The sequence below is a fragment of the Sturnus vulgaris genome, chromosome 4 (genome assembly GCF_052056855.1).
Source record: "Sturnus vulgaris isolate bStuVul1 chromosome 4, bStuVul1.hap1, whole genome shotgun sequence".
In the NCBI taxonomy this organism is placed as follows: Eukaryota; Metazoa; Chordata; class Aves; order Passeriformes; family Sturnidae; genus Sturnus; species Sturnus vulgaris.
Genome location: NC_142246.1, coordinates 23356641 through 23371942, shown reverse-complemented (window position 1 = coordinate 23371942; position 15302 = coordinate 23356641). Strand labels below are relative to the sequence as shown.

Genomic DNA, 15302 nt, shown 5'->3' with positions numbered 1-15302 from the left:
AGGGACTTCAAAGGGAAGCCTGCCAGGCTGAGAGAAGACAGAACTGGTCCATTTGACAGATGAACTGAAACAGCAGGGGAGCAGCCCTATGAGGGATGGAGGAAGAGGAGAAAGGGGCATGCAAAGAACAGGAAGAGAATCAGAAGGGAAGGACAGGCATGCCATAGGTAAGGTACATATGAAAAGAAATATATATTTCACAAAAGAGACCTGGAGCAGAAAATGAATGAATAAGACTCAAAATCAACCCAAATCTACATGCAACTAGAGGGGAAAAAAGAAACCCCTGACTCAGCATTTCTTAACAGAGGAACTATTGCCTGTGAATCTTATTGAAAGCCTGGGAAGGACATAGCTAACAAGAACTGAATCAATAAAATATACAAATAAACACAGTGAAAGCAAGTTTGGAAATGGCTTTGAAAATACGAAAATATTCTACTTAATTTGTAGAAGTTTTCTGAAGGCAAAAGAGCTTTAATGATTTCTTCCACTCTAGACAGCTCTTCATCTCAGCTGCTTTTCTATGCCCGTTTCTGTCATTTTCTCCTCTTCTAGAATGTCAGGAGGGTTAAGCATCAGAGAAAACCTATATCTCTGTTTTCTTATTGTGGGAGGTGATAGTGGAAGCCTTTCAGAAGGCTTCCTTACTTACAAGAATGTGTAGATTGGGAGTCCCATCCCTGGAGCAAACATCAAACCTTTTTTTCCCTTCTGGAATTCTGACAGTGACTGCTAGATGCAGTATCCTACTGAGAAAGAGGTCTCATTTTATGGGGAGTGGGACATGCCCAGGATGATTTTATCTTTTCTAATATGGATTCCCAACCTTCCTAGGAGGTTATATCCTTCAGAGAGCAGTTTAGCCTTTCAGGGTCTGCAAATGAGGCTGACATCATTGTATTAGTTGCCCAAAGTCTGAAGTAAAATAAGTACAGGGAGAAGGCTAAGTGAAGTGAGTCCAGTGTAGCTGTCCTGTTCTTGCAGATAAGGCTCCAGACCGATTACATCCATATCAAGTTGTCTATAGCAGTGCTTGTCTGTGTCCCTTCATGAAGAAGCCAAGCATCAGTACCATGCCCCATCTCTGTAACCTGGCATCTAAGCCCTTTCCATCAACAAACCAAGGCTCTCCTGTATGCTCAACAGCTAAGTTACTGCCCGTGCCTTTGTGTGAGGCATTGAGACCTGGAAAATTACAAAGTAGCATCTAGGTAAAGAGAAGTAAACATCCCGAAGAAACAGAACCTGAAGTCTTATTTTAGACTGCCAAATTCCTTTCCAGCCACAGGCAGATCTCCTTCTCTTCTCTCTCACCACATTCAGTACATTCCACTTGTTTTTCCATGGAAGATCCCCTTCAAACCAGTCTGGTCTCCTTGCTCTGCCCTTGACATGCTTAATACCTTTGCTTGAAGCTGAAGTGCCAGGAGTAATTATGATGATTTGCACTACCAAGTCACATTGCTGATGGAATTGTGAGGCTAGTGATATAAAAGTTGTAGTTAGAGCACAGACACTCTGTCACTAGCATCGTTTTGGTGCACACTCATTCTCTCTTGTAGGCTTCATCAATAAGTGCGTTCAAGCTTACAAACCGCGAGCTATTCTGTAAATGTCAAGAGTCACAAGGAATCTGAGGAGTCAAACTCTTCTGCCTCCTTTGCAGCATCACCACAAGAGCTAAGAATCGGAAGGAGAAACCAGACACACAGAAAAATTTGCATTCAGCTGGTCATATCATCCTCAAAGCTGTAGAAAGGGGAGGATGAGAGGACATCAGATACAAGCACACTCAAGAACTGACAGTGACTTCTGCTGCTGAATTTCTTCATAACTCTAACTAGGCCTGAAAATCCTAAAAAAGGAGACATTAACACTTTCACCTGACTACTTTTCTGATTGTCATTGAGCTTCTAATCTCCAGCAAGCTGAAGTTCTTCTCTATTATCCAAACACTCCCATTACCTGCTCTTCTGCAAGAGATGCAATGCTTACCTGGCTTTTCCCTCACAGCTAAATTGTTGTGACAGGAACAGCCTCAGCTCTGCCTTCCCTGCAAGTCATTTACTTTTGACTCAATACCAGATCCCTCTGACAGGATCAAGACTGTGCTCATGGCACATCCCAGTTCCCATGTTTGCTGCAGGCTCCATGGTTTGGTTGTCCATAGCTAGAGACTGGCATTAAGCAGGGAAGTAAAACACAAACCCTTTCTCATGAATGAGCCATCATGCCCCAGGATAGATCTTTCTCCCTTTTATCCATCTGGCCAATGCTTGGATGAAATCTGAGATGAAAGAAAAAATTATCATACTCCAACTCTCACCACATCTCCAATTCTCTTTGTTGTTAGACAGAAAAAAATGGTGAGAATTCCCTCTCCTGTCACTTGCTTGCAGCCCTTTTACATGCTCTCTTTGCAAACCTCTCATTTCTTGTCTCGTTTTTACTATCTAGTTTTATTACACTTTTGTAGCATCTATATGCCTGCTGTGATGTGCTCTAATTTTACTCTTGCCTTTTTCTCTGGGGAAGAGGGGGAAAGAAAGATGAAAAGGTAAAATTAATTTGTTTCTCTGATAAGGCAGTTAAGAAGCATGTTGGCCCCTCTGAGCATTTCAATAGCTTATCCCCTCTTCTAATGTTTCTGAGAGGGGAATGAAAACCAAATGTTCAAAACTGCCAGCACACCCACATCCTCTTTTGAAAACTGAAAACTGAGACTAATTATAATGGCTCACACAGTCCAATTATGTTGCTGATCTAATCAGCTTACATTAGGAGAAGTGCTGAATAAACCTGCACAACGGCTGGGACACTGAATCAGTTTCTCCCTGGCCCAGCACATTTAAAGCATACTTATCAGCTGCATGACATCTGGAAAAAAAACCCCAAAACAACAACAAAAAAAGAAAAAGACAAAAAAAAGAAATCCCCCCCAAAACCCCCAGTGGCTGCAAAAAGGTTTTTTAATCTTACCCTCCTATTCCTCTACCCACATACAAAAGGAAGAAGCCTTTAATTTACAAAGAATTTGGGGTTTTGTTTATAGTTTTTTTCCAGGTCTGGGCACACCCTTTTGAAATAAGGCAAACATAGGCACTTGGGTATCATTAGTTAGTGACTGAACACATCATGAGACAGAAAATTGGCAAAGAAAGTAAGGCTGTTTTGTTCGTGTTGGTCTTACTGTTGGCTCTTTGTGCACACTCTGAGTGGCAGGCCTCTGTAAACTGAGCTCAACACTTGGGGGGTCCTTCTTCAACTCTACTGGGGGCTTGTCCCCTCTGGCTACTCCATCAAATTTCAGAGATCTGGTTGGTGAAGGAGTAAATATTACTGTTGTACATTCTTTATCCTTTTCTTCCATGCCGTTGATATTTTCTCCATTCATGCTGACTTTTCCATCTACCTGCAGAATACAGTTAAATAAATATGCTGAGACAAGTAGCATTCAAAGGAATTTAGGAAATTAGGAGTTCAACGTGATACTACAATCATTAACACAGTCTGTGTTATCAGTGGGGGATGAAGCCAAGCACATATTTCACTCAACAGGCCAAAACAGAAGAAGAACCTATGACCCTAGGGGGCTCATAAACAAAACACAGACACAAGGAAATAATTTTTCTGGATTTCCTGGTTTCCCACATTCCGTTCTCCCAGTAACATACAGACACCCTTTGTGTGCGTCACAGACCAAAGGATGTTTTAAAAAAATCAATTTTTATGTTAAATTTAGACCAAAACTGCTGGGTTTTGCATGGCCTTATGCAAGAGCCAAGCAGGTTCTCCAGGACTAATTATGCTGACAAACTGCTTATGTGCCTCAATGACCTCATCACAGTATTAGCAGCCTGTGCTTTTTTGAAGCACTGTCATGTGAACTTTGAACCGACAGGAGCAGCAGAGTTCATCCACTTGTTTCTTTATTGTTCATAATAGGGAATCATGGCACCAGCAAATAAAACTGGCCGTTCCACTCTCTCCATAAGGCAAATAAATAGATTGGATGCTTTCCCAAAAAATTACTTTAGGCAATCTCCTTGAAAAGGAGAGTGTGGAAACAATTTAACTACCTTTTTTTTTCTCAGGGTCAAGCTAGCTCCTTGGTGGCCATATATCCTGTTAAGGAACTTTTAAGCAAAGAAGAAAATACAAAATATTCTTCGGCTTCTTCCTCTCCCCTGACACAACTTCTTGCCACGTTTACACTGGAATTTCAGAATGGAGGTGGCATGTAAAGACTCCCTTCAATTTGAAGGGCGACTTGTAGAAGCATACAGGAGAAGTCTTGCTACAGAGAACTCACTAGCCAGAGGGACCAGGTGGAGAGAGACCAGGCGAGGACCAGGTCTCAGTACCACCACATTGCTCCTGCCTGGCCACATCACAGATGTTTTTTTACAGGCTTGTCAGCAGGTGTGAGGAGTAAGGAGGACTTTGCTACTCTTTGCACAGAGATCCCTCCTTACTTATTGAGTGAACAGCTTGGATACCTCAAGAGTGGCACTCCAGCTTAGTATATATCATCAGCACCAAGCTGAGGGCAAACTCCTTCCATTGACTTGTACACACGCATCCAGAGGCTTGCTCTTTAAGAGCATCATTAACTAAGAGGCCATCTCTGAGGTGCTGGGCATCCTTAGCTCTTCCAGATGTGCAGGAAGGTGGAGGCAGTTAGCCCTTGCACAGTCAGCTCCACCACCTGTTTCACCCTTTCTGAGTGTTTTTCAGATGAAAGTGCTCCCTCCATTTCTATACTGACAACATCCACTTAACACAGTACCTCTCTTAGGGCTTATTTCCAAACACAAGTGTGAGCAGGAACTGAGCCCAAATTCTTCTGTGGAGAAGGGACTGTGTGCTGGATTATCTACTAGAGAGGCAGGTTACAAAAGATCTCAAAAATAAAAAGGCCAGGAAAAAAACTGGCAGGCCACACCATCCATTTCAGGGTTTCTGTTTAAACTAAGACATTTCTCTATTTATATTAAGAAGGAAAACCAAATTTTTGAATGAGCAGGACAGATGCCCTGGCTGCAAAGTTAAACATACTCCTTTCCTTCTGATCAGGAGGAAGTCAACACATTGTCACCAGAGCCAAGAATAATCGACAGTCTGGTGTTTCAAGGGAAAATAATGCTACAGCTACACGTGCTAGGGAATAATTCCTACTGAGACAAATCCCATTTTTTCACATCATGTGAACAAGATTCAGACAGATTTTTCTGTGGTGGCTTGTGGGGCGTAGAAGCCTTCATGGGTTAGTTTCTTTCCACATATGTGAATTAGTTATGCAGTAACATTATGGTGAAGCACACACATACCTTGGTCCTAAGATGAAAAAAGTGTCAAGGATCAGAAAAAAATCAAAGATCCACAATCCATTGATATCTAAAAAGTAAACTCGGGGAATATGAACTGAGGTATAGGAGAAACAGGAATTATCAGTTTAATGATTCTACTAGGAAACATGGTGGGGTGTGGTTTCTGTAAGAGCTGGGACAGACTTCAATAAATCATACATCACAGCATATTTTTTCAATTAATATAAAAAGCTGACTTATTTTTTAGAACGTAAACAACCTGGATATACATGGTAGCAGTGCTACTGCAGGGCCCTGCAAGTGAATATCACTTGCAAAGTATGAGCAACTGCAGACAGAAGGGAACCCAAATCCTAGAGGCTGGGGGCACCCATGCCATTAGGCTTCACACTGCTCACAACATGACTACTATGAGACTTGGGTAAGCTCCAGTTTTGGTACAGGCACTGTGAACAGCAGATGTTTTTGAACTTGACTTATTCTGGTCTATTCTTTTTAAAGCAACCCAGTTCTTTGCTTTTTCCATCGTTTCAGTATCTTAATCCCATTCTCCACAACCACCCAGTCAAAAGATACACTCCTCAGATTTAATATTCTGGTTTCAGAATGTTTTTTCTGATTCTTCTCCTATCCTCTTCTCCCACAAATCTCATAGCTGACTTATTCCCAGCAGTCCTGCTTTCATCCAAGTTCTCTAACTTCTTTTACTCTCATGATCTTTGCACAGTTCTTGTTCAATGGAGCCTCTCTCTATCTCTCACCATCAATCTCCAGTTACTCTGCTACCCTAGTACCAACCTGTTTCAATGTACAATGTACAACCTAAATCTTCTCTTTATGCCTATGAAGCAGCTTTCCCCATTCATCCTTGTTGAGAAGCATTTTTAAGACAGAGCATATCTTTGGGCAAAGCTGGCTCTTGGCTCTGAAGGAGTAGGGACACACTTGTTTGAGTACAGCAAAAATCAGACCCCTGACACAAAAGTCAGTTCAGGTCTTGCTTCAAAAGCCAGGGCCCCCTCCACACACTCCCTGCACCTTCCATTTGTTCAAAACCAAAAAACATGACCACATAGTATTTTCTACAAACTTTCTGGGGAAAAGCCTTGCTTTTTTCTTAAATTCCCCCTTTCCTCAAACAAATTTAGCCTGAGGAAAAATGATCAGTGCAAATATCTCAGTCTGAAGAGGTCAAGATTCTAGGAAAACTGGTGAACATGAAGAAACCACTAAACCAGGCAGCATAGAGCATGAAGCTGAATTTTATATCAGAATGCTGCCACCATTTTCTACATAATTACATTAAATATTTATATGTTCACATGACCTAATCAAGATCTCTTTGCCTCCTGGTTGCCTTTGGGGCATGTGATGTATCCTACCTTAAAGTTCTTTAAAACTTCCTGTGTATTTTTGGGTTGTGAGTAAGGCTTGGGTGTCAGCATAGGCACAGCCTTGGAGACACTTTTGCTGGGAGATGTGCGTCCTGTTGAACTGCTGGGCTCTAGTTCAGTGGTGGGAACAATGGTTGCTTCAATTGTGGCAGTGAATTTTGGAGCAGGAAGTGACTGTTGCCTTAAATATCTCAGAGGATTTGGGTCTTTCAGTGGGGAATTTGGTTCCACTGAATGGCTTCTTTCCAGAATTTTTGGCATCTGCAGACGCTCAAGGACAGCTTCACTGATAGTGAATCGTTCAGTGTACTGCTGGAGGATGCTCTCAGCCTCCTCCTGCGTCTTTGCATTCTTGTATGCCTCGTGAAGCTCCCGCTCCCTTCTCTCTCTGCAAGGAAGACAACACAAGAGAAAACATCACATTAACACTGGAAATCACCTCCATTTCCTCTGCTCCATCAACAACCTCCCCTCTCCCTCACTCAGGCTTGCAGGCATGGCTGCCCACAGTTACCTATCACCTATGGAGCACACAGAATTTTCAGACATGCCACTACACTGCAGGAAAACAACGTACTTCTCCTCCACGATTTCTCGGTAGGTTTTGATGCTTTTTCTGCGCTCACTCATTCCGTCTCCAGCCAATAACCTCTCCATTTTCTTTCTCTCAGCCTCCTTTTTAATCAAATCCTGTGAAGCACTCCTTCGACGGCTCTTCCACCGAGCCAGGTCCTGTGAGAGAAGGAAGGCACCTGAATGGAGTTGCAAATAACTAAAAAGTGGCCCCAGGTAACAATAAACTCAACCAGCTGGTTGCAATACTTGTTCTTGCCTGTGGGCTAGGCTCCCATCACCTGCAGGCAGCATTGTTTATTTCAATGACAAAAGGAGATCATGCCATAAATGAAGATGTTGCCTGAATTTTCTGCTAACAGCAAGATACAGTAAGGACTCATAGCTTCACTGCTTACTTTGCTTTTGGCAGGAAATTTGGCCTAAAAGGACCAGTCAAGACACTCATTTTCACTTGGGCCAACAGTAGGAACAAAATCCAGTTCCCCAGAAAGATTAAGTAAAAAAATTATGTTTGGTGAAGTATTTTAATAATCAAATATATGGGAAGCAGGGGGTCATTGGAAGAATGGATGTTGTTTCACCACGAGCTACAGCTACACTGATAGTCTGCCTTGGAAAGCCGATAGTTCCATATTTTGCCCATGCTATCAGTCAGCTACATGCAAATATGGTTGACCCATGATGTTGCAGTTTTTTTATACAAAAATCCAGTAGGCATCCAAATTTAAATTCTTCATAGCGGACATCCTGCAGTATCTTGGATCCAGATGTGAGCAAGAGAGGTTAGGGAGTGACATGGCTCACACCTGACTGTTGTGAGACATGACAGAGTAAAAAGCCTATGGTTTGTATCCAGCTATATAGAGATGGCCTTGTTGAAGCAACAATCATAGTCCTTTTGGAATCTGCCTGCCTGAAATTGTGCAGAAGATTGACTGAATCTGGTTCTTCATCTTTTCTGAAAAACTAGCCTGACACTAAACCAGTCACAGGAGGAACCTGTCATGATGTCTTACATCCTTTATGAATTCACAAATCCTGGAGGATACAGAAGCAAAATCTTTTTCACAGTACAAGTATTACAGTAAAGAAGTTTTCTAGACTATAAAATTTCTTTGCAGCCCACTATCAAAGGAACAAAATTTTATATGTAAAAAGTAACCACTGCAGAACTTCTGCAAAGGAAAAAAACTTCCCAGAAAACTGGAAGGGAACACTTTTCATTAACTTTTCAACATCGGATGAGTATACAGATTATATTTCATGATAAAAAAATTTATATTTCACTCTAACAAATTTTGGTTTTAATAAAACCCAGATATATCATAACACATACTCAATTCAATGGCTACTTCATTAATTACACGGTTTCCCAAGTATTTAAATTGGATTTTTATTGGTAAACAACAGAAGGTACTGTAAGCATAACTTTTTTATTAAAATTGGGAAAAAACATTGTTACATTTAATTTAGCTCGAAACCACAAATTATTGATGTTACACTTAAGGGAATGCTCATTAAAGTACTTCTTCACATGACCTACATATATCAGTCTATAATCCTCCTTCATGAAACATCAGCCTAATCATTTTCCTCAGTTACTAATTTTTCTCATTGAAGTACCAAAGCATTTCTTTATCCAGCTACTTCCACTATTGTCTACTGTTTGGAAATTAGTTTTCCATTAGCAAATTTTCTAACATAAGCCATCCTTCTCTTTTCCTAATTAAAATACAGACGTTTGTCTTTTCCAGTTCCAATCCTTTAGAATAACAATAATTTTTTAAAAGCCATGTAAACATTAATTGTTGGCAAATTTATAGCATGGGCATCTAAAATATCAGACCATGACACATGTCTCTATAAAGCCCTCAGAATGCCAAGGACATTCTAATAAACACATTTTCAGTACATCTTCAGAACTTTTAGTTCATGGTAGAAGAAGATGCTGAAGCCTGGAAAATGTAGAAACTTTAGCTCAGAGGATTTTCAATTCAACAGCAGAGTCTTCAAACTTCTTGAATTACTTTGGATTTATTCTTATCTCTGCCGGGAAATTATGATTTTCCACACATAAAGACCTTTCAGGTGAAGTCCTTCATTGTTCTACTATAAAAAGACACTTCTTAGCTGTATATACAACTTATTTTTCACTTTTCCTTAAATTTTCTGCCAAAAACCTCTCTGAGGTGTTTCACACAAGCTTTCCTTGTAATGAGAAACTACCATACTTGAAGAGATGTGTTTTATTACCTTCTGTTTTTTTTAATTTAAAAATATCCCAAATTCCTCATTTAAAACCAATCTTTAGGAATATACAGAATTGAAAGTAAAGCTCCTTATACTAACTTATCTGCAGATCATGTTTTTCTGTCCTTGCTAATTTGCTGCAGACAATGCCAAATGCCTGGACAGCTTAACAAAACACATCAAGGAAAGAGGGTTTGGAAAAGCCTTGTAAACCAAGCAAGGTGTAACATGAAGTGCCATTTGTTTGCTTGGACAAGATGGAAAACATTACCATTTTCTGTTTCTATGCAAATTTATTAAAGAAAAGGCCGACCTATTTATTCCCTGCCCTACTTAGACTTGTGCTTTGTCACTTTGGACATTGACTAATTAGAAAAGTTAGAGAAGTCAGCAGTTAGAAGTTGTTCTTCCATTTTTTAACCTAATCACAATTTCTTTATATTTTTTAAAAAAGCAAAATACCTGGTGAACAGGCAGAGGGACTCGAAGATTTTGTATTCTTTGATTTACATCAAATTATGAACTTCCTTCCTTTTAGCAACAATCCACCAAGGAAAAAAAAAGCTCTCCTGATTATTTTAAGCACTTGACAGTAAATTCAGATTTAGCAGGTTGTCCTGTTTTTACCTAGCTGACTGGCCTCAGTGCCTGCCAGTATTTCACACAATGTTGTATACTCACATCTTGCCATCTGGTCTCGTCCTCTTTCAGCTGGTTGTGTACATTCTGCAGCTTCTCATGGCGAGCTTTGCTATGAGGCTGAGCCACAGCTTCTTCTTCACATCTCATGTCAAACATACTCATGCTCCTAAACAAGGGGTAAATAACAACAGGTCCAGTCTTATTTAGAAGCTTATATTCCTTCAGCTTGTAAAAGCTGAAACCACATGAGGGTGCTACAGCAGAATCAGACACCTGCTCCGTTACAAAGCTCCAAAAAGCAGCAGTCCCTAAGATGGGCTTGTCAGCATCCCTATGGCTCCCACAAAGTACTTCAGGCATTACGCTCCTCAACTTCCCATTTTGTTAAATGACCACAACTTTTTCTCTCACTAAGAAGCACTATTAACTTTACACTTCCCTTGACAGCTCTTATTAAAATCATTCTATCATTCAGAACATTTTACTTTCTGAAGATTTGTGCCTAATGGATTTTCAAGATCACTTAAATTAACACCACAGACAGAAGTTTCCATTTCGGGGTAAAAAGAAGGCTTGAGAAGTACATCAGAGGCAGTGTGGCCAGTTAAACGCTATTGCTACAAACCCAGAGAAGTACACTCAGTTCAAACTGCATGGTATTTTCTCCCCTCCCCTTTCCTCCCCTCCCTGCCTTGAAGAAATCCAATGCTACCAGCACCAATTTATTAAAACAGCTAACCTAACAAGGGAAAGATGACGTCCAGGACAAAAAAAAAAAGTTTTTTTTCTATTTATGTCTCTGACCTTTGGAGACTTAAAGGAAAAAAAAGATTATGGTTTGATGTTATATATCTCCTTCTATTATATAAAGATCTTCACATGAAGATAACATGCTTACTACTCCACCTTTACCACCTATTATAAGTAAAACATGACCTCAGTTGTGCCATTCAAAGCAAAAAAAACTTAAAAGAAAGCCATGCAGTTCCACATGAAGTGATTTCACAGGAGTCCTCAAATGAGGACCTGCAGCTTCACATGAGCCAATGAGCCAACTATCAGGAGAAGCACCCAATGAAGATAAAACTGTGAGCAACTGTGTCCACAGTAATCAAAGCAAATAGTCACAGAAAGCTGTGCATATAATTTATGAGCCAGCGTTTGTATTCAGGCAAGCAAAGACAGGAATGCCACTCTCAAGGAAAAACTTGAAAGGTCTGGACAGCGTATGGAAAAGGACATGCACAAATTCCATCCTGCTAAGTAGGTATTTATTCATAAATGAAGGACAGAATAAACATCTTATTGCCTTTAAGCATGAACAGTGAAGTTAACATATTACTGTGTTTTGCCCATTAAACAGAGTGCTGTGGGTTACACTAATTTGGGGTTTTCTGTAGGTAGTTTAACAGTTGCTTTGTTCAGGGTTGGATTGGAACACTCCTAAATAACAGAACCTAAAGAGATGGCAAATGTTTCAGTTTTGTAAAACTTAAATATCAGTCATATTCGGCAGACTGGTGAGGTAGGTTGGGAGATTTATAACTTGCAATAGAGTCATTCTTATAGGGTTTATTCCAGTTTAAGAACTTTTGAAACTAGCACTAAGAAAGCCTTCAGTGTTCAGTATTTGATACCTTGTGTCTACTGGGTCAAACTGGTTGTGTAGCTCCTCTCTTGTACTCTTTTCTCATGTCAAAGAATTTTTCATTCACATGCAATAGGAGAAAAGGTAAGGCCTGAAATGGTCATACTGGTTCTAGTAGAGTACATGAGTACACACTCTCTGCCATTTGGGATGGAAGAATCTTGCCTTTCTAGCAGGAGTACCTGGATTTCCTAATGTAAGTCTAATGTATGTTCCCTGAATTCATGCAGGTCTCACAGGGTGCACAAAGACAACTACAGATTTTATAACTATTAACAGTGCTGTTAAAAAGGTTCTCTGGAAAAGGCTTTAGCCTTGACTAGGAGTAAAATTACACACTACAACCTCAGATGCACTACTTACTCCAGCAGTAACTTTCTGCTGCTGGGCCTTCATTGTCATGGATAAGCAACTGGGTAGGTTCAAACTTCAACTCTGCAGCAACATGTTATTCCACAGCAGTATCTTCCCAAGTCAGCAATCTGGAGTCCCATCTCAAAGCACTGTGCTCCACTCTGACCAACATGTAGTAATCATTAAGGAGAAAAACCTCCTTTCCTGACTACATGGGCAAGGCCAATTGGAAGGTCTACATCAACTTCTCTGCCTGATAAGCTCATCCTTAAAAAAGAATCAGAGGCCAAAACTCTGAGCTTCTATCAAAAGACACTTTTCACTATGAGTCCCACATAATTTCATCCTATTTCTGTCTTGTATAATCTACAAATGGCTCTAGACAATCACTAACACCTCCATGAACAGCAGTAGATTTTCTCCTTCCTTCAACCTTCCTTCAATATGCTGGGCCAGCAGGCACGTAGCACACAAGTGGACAGAGAATATGTAACTGCAACTGCACTTGGACTATTTTCAATTCATTAACTTTCTGCCATGAGCACAGCTCTGGAGGTTGTATACAACCTCTGTCCTGAAGCAAGAGGCCTTTCTGCTGACCAGTGTACCAGATCAGCAGTTCTAGCAATGATTTGGGAAAAAGCACTGTGCAGATAACAGTGTACTTGGGATGTTGGGATTTTCAAGCTGCACTGCTTTATTGTCACAAATTACAGTTGTTCTTGTTGGTGATATCATGCAGCAATTTCTTTTTTTAAAACAGGTCTAAAAAATTTTTAGATTAAAAGAAATTGGAAGGACGTCAGTGTTTAGATTAATTAATTTAAAAATGAGAGATAAGGGAAAAAAATCTTTTTATGAGACTATGTTAACAATCCTTATGTAAGGCATTTATCATGTTGCTGCATTACAATTTGACTTAAGAAACTCCAACAAAACATAAAAGAGGACAGACTGGCTGAAAATCAGACTCTAGTAAAGAAATACTCAAAAATCTCAGGTCACTATGAGCCTAAACTCATACTGGACTATCATGGTACCACCAGAATTCTCTCTCTTTGGGAGATAGGAATGGGTCTGATTAACAGCAACACACTAAGTATTGCCTCCTCTGACCTTGAGACATAACAGGGCTGATGACAATATCTAGTTTTCCTCTAACTAGCAAAGGGAACTTTGAGAGTGTAATAAAAGAGTCCTGGAATAAAGAACATCTAGTCTAAGACTGAATTCAAGTTACAGTTTTCAATGGGGACATGACAAACATTTAAAAAGTATTTTAAATGTCAGCTCAATTTATTTTTCCTACTTGAGAGTCAAGTTTTACTAGAGTCTTCATAAACGCTTTGTCTTCAGAAGGGAAAACACGGTCTTACTTTTATAAGGACTTAAAAGATAGTATGGAAAATAATTGCTCTGTAAACTGTAGCACATCTGGAAAGGATGATAATGAAGTTTGAACATTAATTATTTTGCCTTTTAAAACAAAATCAGAATCAGTATGGAACAAGCAATATGATTTGTTGATTGTTGCTACTCTCACATTATATCACCAAATCAATTGCAATGCCTCTTTGAAGGCATCTCTGTGTACTTTCTGTCATGATTGCATTTAATACAGACATGCATAGATGAAAAAATCAACCATATAAGCAGGCTTTCTGAAATAGCTGGAACATCCCCATTGTTAAGTACATCACTTCTATGTTATATTGCTCTTTTTATCTCACCCCTTCATTTGACTGGACAGATTCCTGCTGCTTGAAAATGATTTACTCTGTAGTCAGAGAACAGCATAAAGATATTACAGAACTTGTAGAGAACACTCGAGTCATGATTCTGAGTTTTATCATTAGAGAGAAAGGTGAAAAATTGCATGTGAATCTCTGTGTATATTCATTATAAAACCCCCATAACTCTCCATACTGTTTCTATTTTGGGATTTAATCTGGAAGACAGAGAAGGTCATGTGCATTTCTGTGAAGGAAGGAAGGACATTAAGGATATTATTATGTGGGTAGCTCCCAACTATTTCTCTTCTAAATAGCTAATACTCACAAAGAGCTTTCCAAATGGTATTGCATATTATTCTGTACTAAAGTTTGTATGCACACATGAACAATAAAAATTTTTGAGTGTAATAAATGTCAGTTCTACTCCTTCTATGAAAAGTGATGCATCAAGGTGAAGAGCTTAAAAATTGAAATGTAGTACATCATTAAATTAAACCTAACCTGTAAGGGATTGAATATAAAGTTTTTAAAATACAAAAGGCTCTGCTAAAGATGTATCTTCCTGGTAATTATTCTGAAGATGACAATGATATTATTTTCCTTTGGGATTTCTTTATTTCTTCCTGTTCCTCCTCATACTTGATTTTTTTCTTCAACACTCAGATTCAACTCAACTCTCTTTACCTGTAGCTGATTAGAGGCAATGGAAATTCAGAAGAAAACCAAGACAAAATAAAAGAAAAAAAGAGGAAACAATACTTTAAGCAACAGCTGGACATTAGTATTAAACTTAGTTTTTATGGGCTTTTATACAGAAATTATTTTAACTGCAATGTAAGCCATACTGCATTCCATTTTTCAGTGCTGTCTGAAAAATTTATTTGCCAAAACACTGCAAAACAATAATGATGCATCAACTGCATTTTAAATTAGTAGAAAGATGGGAAAGCATGCAGTGTAAGTTGTTTAAAACAGAATCTTGTGAACACAAGACAACTTACTCTGCGTCATCAGACACAGCAGTTCTGGGGCCGAATCTACAAGACCAAATATAAAATTAGATTGTGGATAAATACATGAAGTAGTAATTGCAATTCGACCCAAATAATTTGCACAACTGTCACTTCTACTAGTGAAGCTAGTAGACCAAAATAGAACCATACTATTCAGAGATTATGTATTCATCAAACAAGACTCACCTGGATCATCCTGAGGTCAAACTACATGAGAACACCACCCATCCCTCCTTAAACACATACTTATGCCCCACATTATAAAAGTCTCCTTAAGTATAACTAAAATGTGTGTAGTTATTGAAAACAGACAATGTCTTGGCATTTACATTGTGCCATACATGCAATGAATGGAGACA

The 15302-nt window shown here is 39.4% G+C and overlaps 1 protein-coding gene across 1 annotated transcript in view; it reads right to left on the bottom strand.

The window, feature by feature from the left end:
• Positions 1–15302, bottom strand: part of LIMCH1 (LIM and calponin homology domains 1) — a 173113-nt gene that overhangs the window by 28557 nt on the left and 129254 nt on the right. The window contains exons 16-20 of the mRNA XM_088163311.1: positions 14932–14967; positions 10235–10361; positions 7305–7459; positions 6716–7115; positions 3194–3415 (exon numbers count right to left, since the gene is read on the bottom strand). Of these exons, the coding sequence (XP_088019437.1) occupies positions 3194–3415; positions 6716–7115; positions 7305–7459; positions 10235–10361; positions 14932–14967 (940 nt within the window). The remainder of the gene's footprint in view (positions 1–3193; positions 3416–6715; positions 7116–7304; positions 7460–10234; positions 10362–14931; positions 14968–15302) is intronic.